We start from the raw sequence: 19,628 nt of genomic DNA on the forward strand, positions 1-19,628 counted from the left end.
TAGGTTGGAGGACGTCCTCCGGTTGTCATAATTACAGTGTAAGTCTATGGAAGGGGGTAAAAACCACAAGCCTCCTAGGTTTTGTATTGAAGTCAATGTAACCAGAGGAGGGCAGAAACTAGCTGTCCTCCGGCTACACCATGGTGCACCCGTACATAGTGCTGTTGAGGCTACTGTAGACCTTTGCAAAACAGTTTGTTTAAAACAATTATTTTGTGATGTGAATATAGTTATGTAAAAATAACAACTTTAATAAACTCAGCAAAAATAGAAACGTCCTCACTGTCAACTGCATTTATTTTCAGCAAACTTAACATGTGTAAATATTTGTATGAACATAACAAGATTCAACAACTGACAAACTTAACAATTCCACAGACATGTGACTAACCGAAGGGGGGGTCAAAATCAAAAGTAACAGGCAGTATCTGGTGTGGCCACCAGCTGCAATAAGTACTGCAGTGCATCTCCTCCTCATGGACTGCACCAGATTTTCCAGTTCTTGCTGTGAGATGTTACCCCACTCTTCCACCAAGGCACCTGCAAGTTCCTGGACATTTCTGGGGGGGAATGGCCCTAGCCCTCACCCTCCGATCCAACAGGTCCCAGACGTGCTCAATGGGATTGAGATCCAGGCTCGTCGTTGGCCATGCCAGAACACTGACATTCATGTCTTGCAGGAAATCATGCACAGAACGAGCAGTATGGCTGGTGGCATTGTCATGCTGGAGGGTCATGTCAGAATGAGCCTGCAGGAAGGGTACCACATGAGGGAGGAGGATGTCTTCCCTGTAATGCACAGCATTGAGATTGCCTGCAATGACAACAAGCTCAATCCGATGATGCTGTGACACACTGCCCCAGACCATGACGGAACCTCCACCTCCAAATCGATCCCGCTCCAGAGTACAGGCCTCGGTGTAACGCTCATTCCTTCGACGATAAATGCGAATCCGACCATCACCCCTGGTGAGACAAAACCGCGACTTGTTAGTGAAGAGTACTTTTTGCCAGTCCGGTCTGGTCCAGCGACGTTGGGTTTGTACCCATAGGCGACATTGTGACTGGTGATGTCTGGTGAGAACTTACCTTACGGCAGGCCTACAAGCCCTCAGTCCAGTCTCTCTCAGCCTACTGTGGACAGTCTGAGCACAGATGGAGATTGTGCATTCCTGGTGTAACTCAGGCAGTTGTTGTTGCCATCCTCTATCTGTCCCACAGTTGTGATGTTTGGATGTACTGATCCTGTGCAGGGGTTGTTACACGTGGTCTGCCACTGTGAGGACGATCAGCTGTCCATCCTGTCTCCCTGTAGTGCCGTCTTAGGCATCTCACAGTACGGACATTGCAATTTATTGCCCTGGCCACATCTGCAGTCCTCATGCCTCCTTGCAGCATGCCTGAGGCACGTTCACGCAGAGGAGCAGGGACCCTGGGCATCTTTCTTTTGGTGTTTTTCAGAGTGAGTAGAAAGGCCTCTCATATCCTAAGTTTTCATAACTGTGACCTTAATTGCCTAAGCTGTTAGTGTCTTAACGACCCTTCCACAGCTGCATGTTCATTAATTGTTTATGGTTCATTGAACAAGCATGGGAAACCATGTTTAAACCCTTTACAATGAAGATCTGTGAAGCCATTTGGATTTTTACGAAGTATCTTTTAAAGACAGGGTCCTGAAAAAGAAACGTTTATTTTTTTGCTGAGTTTATTTCACCATTTTTATTAAACCTGCTGAGAAGCCACTGCTCTAAATTCTTCATTTCAACTGAGCGTTTATCCCTGTCAATCAAGCAATGGTAGCTGTCATCAATGAACCGTCAATACATACCTACAATAATCTCTCTAAATACATTCATCTACTTCCCTGTGAAGGGATTACTGAGATTCTGGCATTTAAGCCTTTGTTCTAATTACCCAGAGTCAGATAAACGTGTGGATACCATCAAATACATAAAATTGCTATCCACGTGTTTATCGGACCCTGGGTAATTAGAACATGCCAGAATCTAGCAGTATCCCTTTGACTTGTATATTTCTATATGATCCTTTTCATTATCTCTTGCCTGCGTGTTCTCCTGGCTACAGTCTGTCTGGTTGGGCAGTAGCTGTGTTCTCGCCCTTCTCCGTCTCCATTTATGTCACTGTCTCCAGCCTTTCTCCTTCCGTCTCTCCTGATCCTACTCCCCCTGTAGTGCAGCCTGTACAAACAACCAGAGCGCTATCGTTCTGTAGACAGACAGACACAGGACAGAACAGACTCACCTGTCTAAGGTGGGAATCAGAGAAGGAGGTGGTGCGCCAGGAGGGTAGCCTGCAGGAGAGACGACACCGTCTGTCAGGTCATCAAGTCGTGATTACTGGGCATAAACAGATAGCAGAAAACTTTTCTTCCAGACCCCAGAAAGGCAATCTTTGCTCACCGCCGTGGACCAGAATCATGACAGTATTGTTGAATATTGCATCAGTTTCATTTCTCATAGGCATTAAACATGTTCAAATTCCCCTCTTCTCACAATGCAAACTTTAAAAAAGTAGTTTTGTTTTCACCAAACATGCATGGTTAAGCCATCATTCACAATCCACTATCAACAACATCCACCATGCACAACATCCAGTGTAGACCAGAACCAACATCGGTGACACAAAATATCCTGTTTCCATCACAGTAGAAATGCTTACCAGGTGGAGGAACATTGATGGGGATCCCTGGAAGGCACATCAACACGCACAGACACAGTTATAATAATATCAGGTAAAAACAACGTTATCGCTCCAATCTTCAACAGAACAGTCAGTCAGACACCATGGCAGCAGGTAGAGAGTAGGCCTAATGTACAAATGAAAACTTCTTCCACCTCAGAAAATGTAATATTTTATAAGATCCCACACAACTCAGTAGTTAATGACCTCTGATGGCTTTTTATCTGAGGTCATTGGACATACACTAGATATACCAAAGTATGTGGACACCTCTTAATTAGTAGATTCGGCTAATTCAGCCATACTTGTTGCATAAAATTGAGCACACAGCCATGCACTCTCCATAGACAAACATTGGCAGTAGAATTGCCTTACTGAAGAGCGGTGACTTTCAGCGTGGCATTGTCATAGGTTGTCCCCAACAAGTCGATTTGTAAAATTTCTGCCCTGCGTGAGCTGCCTCGGTCAACTGTAAGTGCTGTTATGGTTAAGTGGAAACGTCTAGGAGAAACGGATCAGACGCAAAGTGGTAGGCCACACAAGTTCACAGAATGGGACCGCAGAGTGATGAAGCGGTAGCACGTAAAATCATCTGTCCTTGGTTACAACACTCACTAACGAGTTCCAAACGTCCTCTGGAAGCAAGGTCAGCATAAAAACGGTTTGTAGGAAGCTTCATGAAATGAGTTTCCATTGCCGAGCAGCCACACACAAGCCTAAGATCACCATGCGCAATGCCAAGCTTCGGCTGGAGTGGTGTAAAGCTCGCCGCAATTGGAGCAGTGGAAACGCGTTCTCTGGAGTGATGAGTCACGCTTCACCATCTGGCAGTCTGACTGATGAATCTGGGTTTGGCAGATGCCAAGAGAACGCTACCTGCCTGAATTTATAGTGCCAACTGTAAAGTTCGGTGGAGGAGGGATAATGATCTGGGGCTGTTTGTCGGGCTAGGCCCCTTAATTTCAGTGAAGGGAAATCTTAACGCTACAGCATACAATGACATTAGACGATTCTGTGCTTCTTTACTTTGTGGCAACAGTTTGGGAAAGGCCCAATGCCGTTTCATCATGACAATTCCCCCGTGCACAAAGCGAGGTCGAGATCGGTGTGGAAGAACTTGACTGGCCTTCTCAGAGCCCTGACCTCAACCCCATCAAACACCTTTTGTAATGAATTGGAACACCGACTGCAAGCCAGGCCTAATCACCCAACATCAGTGCCCGACCTCACGAATGCTCATGGCTGAATGGAAGCAAGTCCCTGCAGCAATGTTCCAACATCTAGTCAAAAGCCTTCTCAGAAGAGTGGAGGCCGTTATAGCAGCACAGGGGAGACCAACTCCATATTAATGCCCATGAGTTTGGAAAGAGATGTTCGTCTAGCAGGTGTCCACATACTTTTGGTCATGTAGTGTATCACTGCTCGAGGCCAACAACTGTACTACTCATCATGAGCCAATAATCTGTGCACACATGCAAGCAAGCAGACAGTAAAATAAGCTGCCACAACCACCACATTATCTTTCATTAGGCTTTATCGTATTTAGGAGATTTCTGTTTGAGGCAGAGAAACTTGAAAACAGGCATATCCTATATTGGGGAGGTGCCAGAATGTCAAAACAGAATCACACATCCCTCTAACATTCATAAAACCAGCCCCAGTCAAATGGCTGACTGCACTTGTAAATTAACCCACTATTTTATGCTAGAAGCTTTCATGTCTGGGAGTGACACACAAACTGCCCTTCAAAACACGCACACACAAACTCCTTTGAAGAGGCTAAAACACTACACACACTACACACACACACATCTGGGCACCATGCCTTTGTTTTTTCACAAAGACCCCTGATGTGAGTAAGTTTCAGAGAAGTTTTCATCAACAGAAAAAAAAAGAGTAAAGGGCTGAAGAAAAAAGAAAGAAAACTAAGTTTGTGAAGTTTTAAAAAAGCATGCAGTAGCTCCCCTGCGTTGAGAGTGAAATGTAGAAGTGTCTTCCTTCCCTCTCACTGTGGAAACAGGGGCTGAACTGCTCACTATGGAGAACCAAAGCCTTTGATACCTCAGACACCTGGTAACTAAGGGGAGCCACACAGCTAGTAAGATCGCAGATGAACCTCCTCACAGAGAAAAATAGTCCTTCCTTGATGCAGGAGCAGAGGGACACTGAAAACAAATCTCTGGACATGGTGCCGTCTGCCTCTCCTGCTGCTGGTCTAGTTTCAGGCACTGCATTTATTGACAGAACAAACCTGAAGGCACAGTGCAATGGGTTTCACTAGGACCTCGCCTGGAGGAAACTGAACCACACAAACACACTCACGCGCACAAAGAAACACTGCCATGCAACAAAGCACTCAACTAAAAGTTTCACATGCATACATCCATAATACATAGAACATAACAAAATGCCCTAAAAACAAGTTGTTCAAATCTGTTTTCCAGATTTATGCATATGCATCAGTAATGGGAGGATGGAGAATAAATGAAACACTATGTAATATAAAACTGATTAAACAACTCTAGTCTGGCTCCTCTCCTCCATTCCTCCGTCAATGGCATTGTGCTTAGCAAAATGTGCATAGACTTGTACATTGGACTCCAAAATCCCAGCCTTGTCTTGATTGTGCCCATTTTAAATCCATTAACTAACCCATTTAAATTCCAAAAGCTGTTGCTCAGATACAGTACGAGTCAAAAGTTTGGACACCAACTCATCTAGGGGTTTTTATTTTTACATTGTAGAATAATAGTGAGGACATCAAAACTATGAAATAACACATATGGAATCAAAAGTGTTAAACAAAACAAAATATAATTTTATATTTGAGATTCTTCAAAGTAGCCACCCTTTGCCCAGTCTTGGCATTCTCTCAACCAGCTTCATGAGGTAGTCACCTGGAATGCATTTCAATTAACAGGTGTTCCTTGTTAAAAGTTAATTTGTGGAATTTCTTTCCTCGGTGTGTTTGAGCCAATTAGTTGTGTTGTGACAAGGTAGGGATGGTACAAAGAAGATCTTTGACCAAATAGGGCTAAATCCAAATTATGGGAAGAAAAGCTCAAATAAGCAAAGATAATCGACAGTCCATTACTTTAAGACATGAAGGTCATTCAATCCGGAAAATTTCAAGAACTTTGAAAGTTTCTCTAAGTGCAGTCGCAAAAACCCATCAAGCACTATGAAACTGGCTCGCATGAGGACCGCCACATGAAAGGAAGACCCAGTTACCCCTGCTACAGAGGATACGTTCATTAAAAGTTACCTGCCTCAGAAATTACAGCCCAAATAAATGCTTCAGAGTTCAAGTAACTGCGTGAATCAGGCCTTCTTGGTCAAATTGCTGCAAAGAAACCACTAAAGGTCACTAATAATAAGAAACACAAACAATGGACATTAGACCGGTGGAAATCTGTCCTTTGAGATTTTTGGTTCTAACCACCATGTCTTTGTGAGACGCAGTCGGTGAACGAATGATCTTCGTATCTGTGGTTCCAACATTGATCACATCTCCTTTTCCATGCTTCGTGTGGGGGTGCTTTGCTGGTCACTGTCAGTGATTTATTTTGAATTCAAGGCACACTTAACCAGCATGGCTACCACAGCATTCTGCAGCGATACGCCATCCCATCTGGTTTGTGCTTAGTGGGACTATCATTTGTTTTTCAACAGGACAATGACCCAACACACCTTCAGGCTGTGTAAGGGCCATTTAACCAAGAAGGAGAGTGATGCAGTGCTGCAGCAGATGACCTGGCCTCCACAATCACCCAACCTCAAACCAATTGAGATGGTTTGGGATGAGTTGGACCGCAGAGTGAAGGGAAGAAAAAAAAAAAAAATCAGCCAACAAGTGCTCAGCATATGTGGGAACTCCTTCAAGACTGTTGGAAAACTATTCTAGGTGAAGCTGGTTGAGAGAATGCCAAGTGTGCAAGGCTGTCATCAAGGCAAAGGATGGCTACTTTGAAAAATATAAAATATATATTTTGATGTGTTTACCACTTTTTTGGTTACTAAATTATTCCATATCCGTTATTTCATAGTTTTGATGTCTTCACTATTATTCACTTCAATGTAAAAAATTGTTTTAAAAAAAGCAACAACCTTGAATTAGGTTTGCCCAAACTTGACTGTATTTCAATGGACCAATGCATTGGGCTTGCTCGCACGCACACAGTAAACACTCACACATGCCATATATGTTTGCGTGTGTAATTGTTCCTACCTGTCGTGATCTCAAAGCAAGAATTTGATTAGGGTTGAAGCGCCACGCTTGGCAGCGTATGAGAAAGATAATGGCTGAGGGCTAATTGCTGGTGATTGTGCTTGCGTGGCTCTCTCGCATGCTAACGTTTCAGAGTCATTATGCAGGAAGCTTTTAGATTGAACCGATATGCTCTACAGAATGCAGCCTACTGCTGCCCCACTCTATGGGCTGCCTGTATTCACAATGGTTAGCCAAATACACTACTTTGAACTGGCAGCACTAGCTTGTCAATGTTTCTTCCATTATTGATCTTGCCCTAAGTGAGTCACATTGACCTGCGCCCTAGCAGAATTAGCCAATCACTGATCCAAAAACTATTATGTTCCGACTACTGCATCAGTGTAGATATAGGCTGATACCACCCCAGCTAGCAATTCTAGGAAAATGGAACGTTTTTTGTAACGTTACCCATTATGGTCCCCTGATGTTTTAGGGTTCAGTTTTCCGTTAGTTACGGGAACATTCTATGCATGTTAACAAACATCTCCCGTGAATCTATTTAGCATGTTTAGGCGTTAGAGTTATTTCCTTAATCCCAAACAGAATTAACCTAGAACGTGGTTACCATGTTCTCAGAATAAACAATATTCATGTTCTACACACGTTTAATGAGACATTGCAAGAACATTCCTGTGTCCAGTTTTGAGGGTTAGGAGAATATTCCAACGTCACACCCAACATTTTTTATTTAACCGTTATTTAACTAGGCAAGTCAGTTAAGAACATATTATTATTTTACAAGGGTGGCCTACAATACACAGAACATGGTTGCCAGAATATAATATATTACATGATCTCGACACGTTTTACGGGACATCGCAAGAACATTCCTGTGTCCAAGAACGTTTAAAACATGGGACCATGACAGAATGTCCTGGTCCCATGTAGGTTATTGGATAATTCACTGCTTGTTCCCTAAAGACGTTTTTAGGACGTCGCCTGATGGTCCCAAAGAAACATCACCCCGTGTTACTGTTGCCAAGCCCATCAAGGACCTGATCCATTTAGAGCTCTGTGTCTGTTGGCAAGGTGAGGAACACACACACACACACACACACAATGCTTTCAATACACAGCATTTTCAACATACATATTTGACACAAATGATCACATTGTGCATGGTCATTTATACAGTCATACTATTCAACATGTTCTTACCTAGGGCTTGAACACACATGCTCTTGGTTCACGGCATTCCGATCATCCCGCTACGCTACGTCTGCTTGCTGTAAACTGTACCGCGTGATAGTAAACCCATGATACAATCAATGTGTACAATCATGCAGTACAGCAAAAGCATTTGTACACATTGACTGGATTGTGGGTTCACTAAGGCATTAGTTAAAGTTAGTTGACTATAACATTATGATGACAAAGATGTAGGCTATAAATGTGAACTGTGTGTGCGAGTGATCAGGGGTGTATTCATTCAGCCGATTCTGTTGCAAAACGTTTCTTAAACAGAAGTAAACAGAACGAAATGGGGAGGGACCTACCTAATTTTGTCCCCCCCCCCCCCTAAGATTGTTTGTCCAATAGAAACTGGTTGGACGAATGACTCGACCCCGGATCAGCCAGATGCAGGCAAGTGTGTGCAATGCTGTACTGAATGTGTCGCCGTCTGTCACCTTAATTACTCCAATATGTCTCTCGACCTGTGCACCTAAGTTATAAACTTTCATTTGTAGGCTAGGTTGCAGCAACGCAATGATGGTTGTAGGGCAAATCAGAGTATCATGTAGAAGCCTAAACTTATTAATGTTACGTTGACCTGGGTGAATGAAATATGAATGACAGACATCCAATAAGCTGTAATAGAAACAAGGCCATGGTCAAAAAAAGAAAAAGAAAATGTCCTCTCTAATCTTAATACGACACTGACCGGCATGGCTGTTGGTCACGTGTTTGTCCGTTATTCCAAAACACTGGACTACAAGTGTGAATCCTTAGACTAGGGTTAACAAGTGCTTGTGTAAACACAGGATTGAATCGTATCACAAGAACAAAATCGTACTACACCGGCTCCAACACAGACACTAGTCGGAGGTGGCAGGGCTTGCAAACTATTACAGACTACAGAAGGGAAGCACAGCCGAGGGCCTACCAGATGAACGAAATAATTTCTATGCTCGCGTCGAGGCAAGTAACACTGAAACATGCATGAGCGCATCAGCTGTTCCGGACGACTGTGTGATCACCCTCTCCGCAGCCGATGTAAGACCTTTAAAAAAGGTCAACATTCACAAGGCCGCAGGGCCAGATGGATTACCAAGGAGTGTACACCGAGCATGCACAGACCATCTGGCAAGCGTCTTCAATTTCTCCCTGTCTGAGTCCGTAATACCAACAGGTTTCAAGCAGACCACCACAGACCCTGTGCCCAAGAAAACTAAGGTGACCTGCCTAAATAACTACCGACCCGTAGCACTCACGCCATGAAATGCTTTGAAAGGCTGGTTATGGCTCACATCTACACCATTATCCCAGAAACCCTAGACCCACTCCAAATTGCATACATTACAAACAGAGCCACAGATGAAGCAATCTATATTGCACTCCACACTGCCCTGTCCCACCTGGACAAAAGGAACACACAGTTGAAGTCGGGAGTTTACTTACACTTAGGTCATTAAAACTCATTAAAACTTGTTTTTCAACCACTTCACAATTTCTTGTTAACAAACTATAGTTTTGGCAAGTCGGTTAGGACATCTACTTTGTGCATGAAACAAGAACATTTTCCAATTGTTTACAGACAGATTATTTCACTGTATCACAATTCCAGTGGGTCAGAAGTTTACATACATTAAGTTGACTGTGCCTTTAAAAAGCTTGGAAAATTCCAGAACATGATGTCATGGCTTTAGAAGCTTCTGGCTAATTGACATCATTTGAGTCAATTGGAGTTTAACCTGTGGATGTATTTCAAGGCCTACCTTCAAACTCAGTGCCTCTTTGCTTGACATCATGGGAAGAATTTTTTTATTTTATTTATTTTTTTAAATCAGAAAAACAATGGGAGACCTCCACAAGTCTGGTTCATCCTTGGGAGCAATTTCCAAATGCCAGAAGGTTCCAGGTTCATCTGTACAAACAATAGTACACAAGTATAAACACCATGGGACCATGCAGCCGTCATACTGCTCAGGAAGGAGACACATTCTGTTCTGTCTCCTAGAAATGACTGTACTTGGTGCGAAAAATGCAAATCAATCCCAGAACAACAGCAAAGAACCTTGTGAAGATGCTGGAGGAAACAGGTATAAAAGTATCTATATCCACAGTAAAGTGAGTCCTATAATCGACATAACCTGAAAGGCCGCTCAGCAAGGGAGAAGCCACTGCTCCAAAAGCACCATAAAAAAAGCCAGCCTATGGTTTCAACTGCACATGGGGACAAAGATCGTACTCTTTAGAGAAATGTCCTCTGGTCAGATAAAACAAAAATAGAACGGTTTGCCCATAGTGAACATCGTTGTTAGGACGAAAAAGGGGGAGGCTTGCAAGCCGAAGAACATCATCCCAACCGTGAAGCATGGGGGCGGCAGCATCATGTTGTGGGGGTGCTTTACTACAGGGACTGGTGCTGGTGGGACTGGTGCACTTCATAAAATAGATGGCATCATTAGGGAGGAAAATTAGGTGGATATATTGAAGCAACATCTCAAGACATCAGTCAGGAAGTTAAAGCTTGGTCGCAAATGGGTCTTCCAAATGGACAATGACCCCAAGCATACTTCCAAAGTTGCGGCAAAATGGCTTAAGGACAACAAAGTCAAGGTATTGGAGTGGCCATCAAAAAGCCCTGACCTCAATCCTATAGAGAATTTGTGGGCAGAAGTGAAAAGGCGTGTGTGAGCAAGGAGGCCTACAAACCTGACTCAGTTACACCAGTTCTGTCAGGAGGAAGGGGCCAAAATTCACCCAACTTATTGTGGGAAGCTTGTGGAAGGCTAACCGAAACGTTTGACCCATGTTAAACAATTTAAAGGCAATGCTACTAAATACTAATTGAGTGTAGTGAAATGAATCACTCTACTATTATTGTGACATTTCACATTCTTGAAATAAAGTGGTGATCCTAACTGACCTAAGACAGGGATTTTTTACTCTGATTAAATGTCAGGAATTGTGAAAAACAGAGTTTAAATGTATTTGGCTAAGGTGTATGTAAACTTCAGACTTCAATTGTATGTGAGAATGCTATTCCTTGACTACAGCTCAGCATTCAAAACCATAGTGCCCTCAAAGCTCATCACTAAGCTAAGGACCCTGGGACTAAATACCTCCCTCTGCAACTAGATCCTGGACTTCCTGATGGCCCACAGGTGGTAAGGGTAGGTAACAACACATCCACCACGCTGCTCGTCAACACTGGGGCCCCTCAGGGGTGCGTGCTCAGTCCACTCCTGTACTCCATGTTCACTCTGACTGCACGGCCAGGCACGACTCCAACACCATCATTAAGTTTTCTGATGACACAACAGTGTTAGGCCTGATCACCGACAACAATGAGACAGTCTACAGGGACCTCTCCCTCAACGTGATCAAGACAAAGGAGAGGATTGTGGACTACAGGAAAAGAGCACGCCCCATTCTCTTCGATGGGGGTGTAGTGGAGCAGGTTGAGAGCGTCAAGAGCGTCCACAACACCAACAAACTGTCATCCCCATCAGGAGACTGAAAAGATTTGGCATGGATCCTCAGATCCTTAAAATGTTTTACAGCTGCACCATCAAGAGCATCCCGACAGGTTGCATTACTGCCTGTTATGGCAATAGCTCAGCCTCCGGCCGCAAGGCACTACAGAGGGTAGGGCGTACTGCCCAGTACATCACTGGGGCCAAGCTTCCTGCCATCCAGAACCTCTATATCAGGCGGTGTCAGAGGAAGGCCTTAAAAGTTCTTTGAAACCATCAGGCTTCTTTAGGAACGTCCTCGGAACAAGCTGGGTATCTAGACAATGACGGAACATCCCATTTTAAAATGTAATTGGACACCGAAATGTTTTTGTAACATTCCCATGAAAAGTGTATAGAACATTAATATCTTATATTCTGAAAACATGTTCGGTGTGCGTTTGGTGTCATGTTGATTAAATATTGTCCTAACCCGTAAAAAAAACAGACACATTAACATGAATATTCTGAGAACATGATAACCACGTTCTGGGTCAATTCAGTTTAACATTAAATGGAACGGTCTCTTGGAAACAGTCCTTGCACATCACCGGAACATTCCTATGAAAACATTAGGTAATGACGTAAGGAACGTTTGTTGTTTGCTGGGACTATAACAGACCCACAAACCTGCTCTACAGACACAGATAACATTGCTTTTACAGGGATAGTGTCAGTACAGGTGTCAAACTACCCACACTGTATCTGCCAAATTACACTGATCAGTACAAGAAGTACTACACTAGAGCTCCAGACAACATCCCTTAGTGCTTCACTACACAAACGGGCTGCAACGACAACCCTGCACTAAAACGTGTCCCCATCATGCAATAATACTAGACCGCTAATGTGACCCTACTGCACCAAGAATAACAAAGCCCCCTCTCTCTCCCTCTTTCCATGGTTGGTCTGTTCAGCACATTTCTTGTGCCACAATCTGCTGGCTCTGCACTTTTTATTTTTTCCAGGAGCTATTTTTATCACGTTGGACATTTGCATCACAAAAGGAGGCAGGGCCTGTAACTTAATGGAGGAGGAGTGGCACAGATCTTTCTAAAAAAACACTTCAAAGCCAGGGTCACCAGGATTTTTGCTATTTTCGTTGTATTAGGAGTTTTGGCACGCATTGAACAACAGGCGGTATGGAGCTCATTGAATGTAGGGTGTGCTGGGGGTGTGTCTGGGGTGAGTAGGGGGCCGGCTATTTTGAAATCTTTGAAGATGAAGCGGTGGCAGCCTGCGATCAGCTGTGAGCTCAGACCAGAGGGTCCTTCCTGCCTTCTGCCTCATATTCATCAGGAGATGAGGAGGAAGTCAGGCAAACTGACAGCACTGACAGACACCCACCTGGACAGAATTACACACACCTGGGGGAAAAGACACTCACCCAGAGAGGGCAGACACATGCGCACACAAACATTTATGTTATGTTAACCCACCTCCAACTCTCAACCCTGTCCTTCAACATGCAGTGTTATTTATTATCACTTATGGTGCAGCTTCAAACACAATTCCTCCAGGATTGGCATGGTGAACGTATAAGTCATTTATACAGCTGGATGCTCCATGATGCATGGCGGGTTAAAACAAGCCTTTCCGTCAAGGGTTCTCAGCATGGGATTTACACCTGCAACTCCGGGTTATACTGTAATCTGTTCACCCAAACCCCTCAGCTATACTAATGATGCATCAACACAGACAGAGCGAGTGAGAAAAATAGGGAGAAATTGTGGCCACTCACACTAATTAATCACAGTGGGACGAGAGAGAGAGAAAGACAGAAAGAGAGAGCAATAAAGATAGAAAAAGAGAACGCGAGAATGAGCGAGCCAGAGGGAGAGAAAGAAAGAGCGAATGAGAGAAAGAAAAAGAGCAAGTGAGATAATGAGAGAGAGAAAAACAGATCGAAAAAGAGAGAAATTGTGGCCACTAACACTAATTAATCACAGTGGGAAATGTCATAGTTGAACGTCATCTTCCCATGACCCCAGGGAGCCAACACGCCGTGGCGTCACGAGAGTGACCCTCACCAGTCTGTCTGACCTCCAAGCAGTGTCTTTATGCAATCCTTAACCTTATCCTCTACATTCCATAACTGTGCTGCTGATCAGAGGACACCCAGAAAGGGAGCAGTGTTTGTGCGCTAGTGTGCGTTTGTGGGGCTGAGGTCACTTACGTGGTGGAGGAATGAGTGGAGGGGCGGAGCTGACATTGTGGGGTGGAGGCGGGAAAGGAGGCGGGGGGATGTTGGGAGGAAAAAAGGGGGGCATCTTAGTGGGAGTAGGCTCAGCATCAGAGGGGGGCTCAGAAAGCACCTGCAATGCATGCACCCACACACACGTACATACAAAAACAAAAGCTCAGACTAGGTAGGTACATTTACTAGCTTAATGCAAGGAGGAAAGATAGGGGGTGTTTCTCACTATGTATACTACCGTGAACATGCAAATTGCAGTACAGGAGGGTCGGAGCATGAGTCTAAATCAAAGTATGTGAAATGGAGCACGGGGGGGGGGGCACTTCTCGGATGATAATTATGCTAGTACATACACTGCATGATCAAAAGTATGTGGACAACTGCTTGTCGAACATCTCATTACAACAAAATCTTGGGCATTCATATGGAGTTGGTCCCCCCTTTGCTCCAATAACAGCCTCCACTCTTCTGGGAAGGCTTTCCACTAGATGTTGGAACATTGCCCCGGGGACTTGCTTCCATTCAGCCACAAGAGCATTAGTGAGGTCGGGCACTGATGTTAGGCGATTATGCCTGGCTCACGGTTCCAATTCATCCCAAAGGTGTTCGATGGGATTGAGGTCAGGGTTCTGTGCAGATCAGTCAAGTTCTTCCACACTGATCTCGACAAACTATTTCTGTATGGTCCTCGCTTTGTGCAAGGGGGCATTGTCTTGCTGAAACAAGAAAAGGGCCTTCCCCAAACTGTTGCCACAAAGTTGGAAGCATAGAATCGTCTAGAATGTCAATGTATGCTGTAGCGTTAAGATTTCCCTTCACTGGAACTCGGTAGTGGACCTCGGTAGTGAGTGTTGCAACCGAGGACAGATTATTTTTTACACGCTACGCACTGAAGCACTCGGCAGTCCTGTTCTGTGAGCTTGTTGATGCTCCTATATGCTTCCACTTCACAATAACAGCACTTTTTAAAACGGGGCAGATCAAGGAGTGAAGAAATTTGACAAACTGAGCTGTTGGGAAGGTGGCTTCCTATGACGGTGCCACATTGAAAGTCAGAGTTCTTCAGTAAGGCCATTCTACTGGCAACATTTGTCTCTGGATATTGCATGGCTGTGTGCTCGATTTTATACGCCTGTCAGCAACGGGTGTGGCTGAAATAGCCGAATACACTAATTTGAAGGGGTGTTCACATACTTTTGGTGATGGTGTGTTTTGAAGCATGCATCGATGCAAGCTTCAGAGAGTATGCACAGGAATATGATCCAACCGTGTAAAAAAACAACGCAACATTTATTGAAAACAATGTCGGCCATTATTTGATCTGACGAGATCTGAAGAGATGTTGCCCATTCAACTAATATGTTGCCCGACTACAATATTTTATCTTGGTACTTTAATAATACATACCGTGTCCATTTGTGGCCAGTTTACCTGCCTACAATACCCACTGTCAAAGCACATAGAAATGTAACATGGCTAACAACTTAGAATTAGTAGCCATCTACCCACAAATAGACAGCTAGCCATATACCTAGCATAACACTTGTTTTTCCGTCGTTTTTACCTGTTAAACTAGCTGGCTAGCTAGATGATTACGATTCCCATACAGCTAGCTCATAAGTATGAAGTAAAACATTTGCTTAGTGTATAAACTTGTTTGGTCTCTATTGCCATTGTCCTGGCTGGAAGAAGGTTCAATGAATGGGGAGGTGCCGGGTGAGGTAATACAGTAGGGGGAAGTGAGAGTGCTTCTCAAATCAATATTTTATGTTTTCTCCACACTTGTCCTCACAAGAAGGTACTCAAGAGAACGCCCTCGGAGAATGGACTTGAGCAGGAGAGTGCGGCGCACGGTAGTATGCATATTGAGAAACACCCAGGATGTATTTTAGAATATCACATTAAAACAGACACACATTACCTGGATGTTATTTCCTTCTATATTGTGACGTCTTCGTCCCTCTACCCGGCTGATGGTACCAGTTTGTCCCCCAATAACATCAATGGTGCCGCTCTGCTTTCTACTGACCAGCGCAGAACACAGAGTAAACATACAGAATACAACTGGTATCTGTGCATGGAGCATGTATAACAAGTAAGCATATTTAGTCATATCTCTTGTTTTTGTCAAGTTATAAAATGCAGATACATTTCAGGATGTGACCTGGGTATGGCCTTTTGCCTTCAAATTTCATAAACTACAAATGTAGAAGACTTATATAATGCCTGTGACCCCATCACCATCCTCCAGGTCCATTAATTCATGACCTTATCTGGGTCATCCTCTCACTGCACTCTGCTAACACTTCCCCAAAACAACCCCCGTCCCCAAACACAGATGGGACACTAACCCCTTTCTGTCACTAGGACTTAATCTAAAGTAAGCATTACAAGAGGGAAGCATTAAAAACTGCATCAAGCAGCAGCCCGATGTGATGCTAAGAGCTACAGGCTCACTAATGCCCCCTCTCTCTGGCCTCTAAAAACACCAGAATATCAGATAAATAGAAAACAAAGCAGCTTAGCCCCGGAAGCTGACACACACATCGCAACTTAAAATGACAGTTTTATGTAACAAGAAAGGTCTACAATAACCCCATTCCACCAACAGCCTCCCTTAGTCTGGACATAGTCATCTAGAGAATGTGGAAAGAATACAATACGTGCTCCTTCAACCAAGCATCAAGTTTCCACTTTCGCCCTTCTGGAGCTGCCAGCGTTCTCACAGCTCAATAGAGTGAGAGAGATGGTCTGTAGTGTAGTGTGGGACCTCGTTTAACACTTTATCCTTTGCACAATGCCGTGTGCATTTGTCATACTCTGACTTCCTGCTTTCCCCCTGGCTGAATAATGCTCAGAATCATATGACCTCCACTGGGGGAACCTTGCTGAGGGAGCAAGGAGGAGGAGGGGGCCTTATATAGAGACAGACCTTTAATTAAGGGGCCCATCTTAGTCACCTTTGTCCCCCTGTCTGTCATCTGGACCAACCTGACATGAGCCATGCTAAAACTCACAATAGACAGGATTGGAGGAAGGAAGTGAGCGAGAGGATAGCTGAGGGGCGAGGGAAAGAGCCAGAGCTAGAATGAGAGAGCGTGTGTGAAAGAGAGGACAGCTAGAGTGAAAGAACGTGTGAAAGAGAGAGAGACAGCTAGAGTGAGAGAGGGCGAGAGAAAGGGAAGGAGAGGAGGGGCGGGTGTGTGTTTGAAAAAGTCCATCACTCCTCCTTGAGGCGTAGAGCACCTGGTCCCTGAGTGGAACCAGAATGAGCCCATGGGGCTGAGAGGAGGAGTATTTAGTAACAGTATGCTAATGCCTGCTACTACGGGCCCAAGCCCGTAAATGATTGGCCGCTGTAATTGAGCAGTCAAATTCCATGGCCTCTGTCTTCACACGGTAAAAGAAGCCCCCCCCCCCTGCAGGGCTCAGCCTGCCCCAAAGCTAAACAACGCTTCACAGGTGGCCGTTAACAGGAACGTGACGGGAGGTGGTGCACATCAGGATTTCATTAGAGAGGGAACAGAGCACTTTAACTAAGCAACGCTCGCAGCACCTCTACCTTTATTTCAAACCACTTAATAGTTAAGTGACTTAGCATACCTTCCATGACTTGTAACATTTCAGGATGTAACATTGTGTTTGGTAAGAACATTACCTCAGACACAGGTACCACTGACCAATACAAACTTGACTCATTGACTGCCAGGTCGCAGTTGTAAATGAGAACTTGTTCTCAACTGGCCTACCTGGTTAAATCAAGGTGAAATAAAAAAATATATATATAAACAAATTGACCACCTTGATGGGGTCCAGGTGACACTGACCAGTGAAGTGTGGCAGTGATCGACCGGGGTACCTACCTGGAGGAGCCTGAATTGTAGTGGTTGCTGGGGGAGGAATAGTCAGACCTAAAGCAGGAAAGGGCCCCATCCCTATCGCCATGGGCTGAACGTCCCTGGTGGACCTAAGAGGAAGAGCAACTCACTCACACAGCCTCAACAATGTCAAAGCCTGAGAATGTTTCTTAAAATGGGAACAATTCTTGCACTTATACTGTGATAATCTGTAATATTATATATACAGTGCCTTCAGAAAGTGTTCACACCCCTTGGCTTTTTCCACATGTTGCTGTGTTACAAAGTGGGATTAAATGGATTGAATTGTATAATTTATTTTATTAATAGAAAATAAACCACTAATATATCTTGATTAGATAAATATTCAACCCTGTCAATAGATGTTAAAATCACCATCGGCAGCGATTACAGCTGTGAGTCTTTCTGGGTAAGTCTAAGAACATAGCACACCTCAATTTTATAATATTTGCGCATTATAAAACAATATATTAAAACTATGTCAAGTTGGTTGTTGATCATTGCTAGACATGGCCTTTTTCAAGTCTTGCCATAGATTTCCAAGACGATTTAAGTCAAAACTAGGCCACTTCGGAACATTCAATGTCGTCTTGATAAGAAATTCCAGTGTATATTTGACCTTGTGTGTAAGGTAATTGTCCTGCTGAAAGGTGAATTTGTCACCCAGTGTCTGCTGGAAAGCAGACTGAACCAAGCAGACTGTTTTCCTCTAAGGTTTTGCCTGTGCTTAGTCTATTTCATATTTTTTTTATCCCCCCAAAAATCTCCCTAGTCCTTGTCGATGACAAGCATACCCATAACATGATGCAGCCACCACCATGCTTGAAAATATGAAGAGTGATACTCAGTGACGTATTGTGTCGGATTTACCCCAAACATAATGCTCTGTATTCAGGACAAAAAGTAACATTTATTTGCCAAATGTTTTGCATTATTTGCTTTGGAATTTCTCTTATTCTTTACAGGCTTCCTTCTTTTCACTCAGTCATTTATGCTAGTATTGTGGAGTAACTACAATGTTGTTGATCCATCCTCAGACTCCTATGAAAGCCATTAAACTCAGTAACTGTTTTAAATTCACCATTGGCCTAAATTGTGAAATCCCTGAGCAGTTTCCTTCCTCTCCTGCAACTGAGTGTATTGATACACCATCCAAAGTGTAATTAATAACGGCACTATGCTCAAAGGGAAAATCAATGTCAGCTTTTTTATTTTATTTGACCCATCTAACAATAGGTGCCCTTCTTTGCGCAGCATTGGAAAACCTCCCTGGTCTTTGTGGTTGAACCTGTACTTGAAATTCACTGCCCGACTGAGGGATCTTACAGATAATTGTATGTGTGGGGTACAGCGATGGGGTAGTCTTTTAAAAAACATGTAGGAGACTATTATTGAACACAACATGAGCTTCCAACTTATTATATGACTTTTTTACTCCTGAACTTATTTTAGTTTGCCATTACAAAAAAGGGTTGAATACTTATTGACTCAAGACATTTCAGCTTTTAATTTTACATTTATTTGTAAACATTTCTAAAAACATAATTCCACTTTGGCATTATGGGGTATCGTGTATAGACTGTGTGTCCATTTTAAATTCCAGCTGTAACACAAAATTTATTTGGAAAAAGCCAAGGGGTGTGAATACTTTCTGAAGGCACTGCATGTTCAAAAGTAATGTCTTACCATGATTTTAGTGGCTGAAGCATGGTTCATGCCCTCATACCCCATGCGTAGTCTCCTCTGTTTCTCACAGTAGGTCTTCCAGGTGTCCTCGTTAAAGCCATAGTTAAAGTAGTCTGAGAGGTCCGAACCTAAACACAAACATAACTGAAAGCTGAACAGACCGCATCACAGACCAGTCATCAGCCAGACCGGAGTTCACACCTGCACAGAACACGCAC

General features: G+C 43.7%; 1 protein-coding gene across 5 annotated transcripts in view; it reads right to left on the reverse strand.

Annotated features, from left to right (window-relative positions):
• Positions 1-19,628, reverse strand: part of LOC118359036 (pre-mRNA 3'-end-processing factor FIP1-like) — a 38,768-nt gene that overhangs the window by 13,313 nt on the left and 5,827 nt on the right. Inside the window, exons 7-13 of one of the 5 annotated variants that reach the window (XM_035737205.2) lie at positions 19,411-19,538; positions 17,710-17,813; positions 15,768-15,867; positions 13,826-13,964; positions 2,680-2,706; positions 2,263-2,311; positions 2,064-2,198 (exon numbers count right to left, since the gene is read on the reverse strand). In XM_035737205.2, coding sequence (XP_035593098.1) covers positions 2,064-2,198; positions 2,263-2,311; positions 2,680-2,706; positions 13,826-13,964; positions 15,768-15,867; positions 17,710-17,813; positions 19,411-19,538 — 682 coding nt within the window. Of the gene's footprint in view, positions 1-2,063; positions 2,199-2,262; positions 2,312-2,679; positions 2,707-13,825; positions 13,965-15,767; positions 15,871-17,709; positions 17,814-19,410; positions 19,539-19,628 lie in introns of all 5 variants that reach the window. The other 4 variants (XM_035737204.2, XM_035737207.2, XM_035737208.2 and 1 more) reach the window with 4 other exon arrangements.

The sequence above is a fragment of the Oncorhynchus keta genome, chromosome 26, assembly GCF_023373465.1.
Source record: "Oncorhynchus keta strain PuntledgeMale-10-30-2019 chromosome 26, Oket_V2, whole genome shotgun sequence".
Lineage (NCBI taxonomy): Eukaryota > Metazoa > Chordata > Actinopteri > Salmoniformes > Salmonidae > Oncorhynchus > Oncorhynchus keta.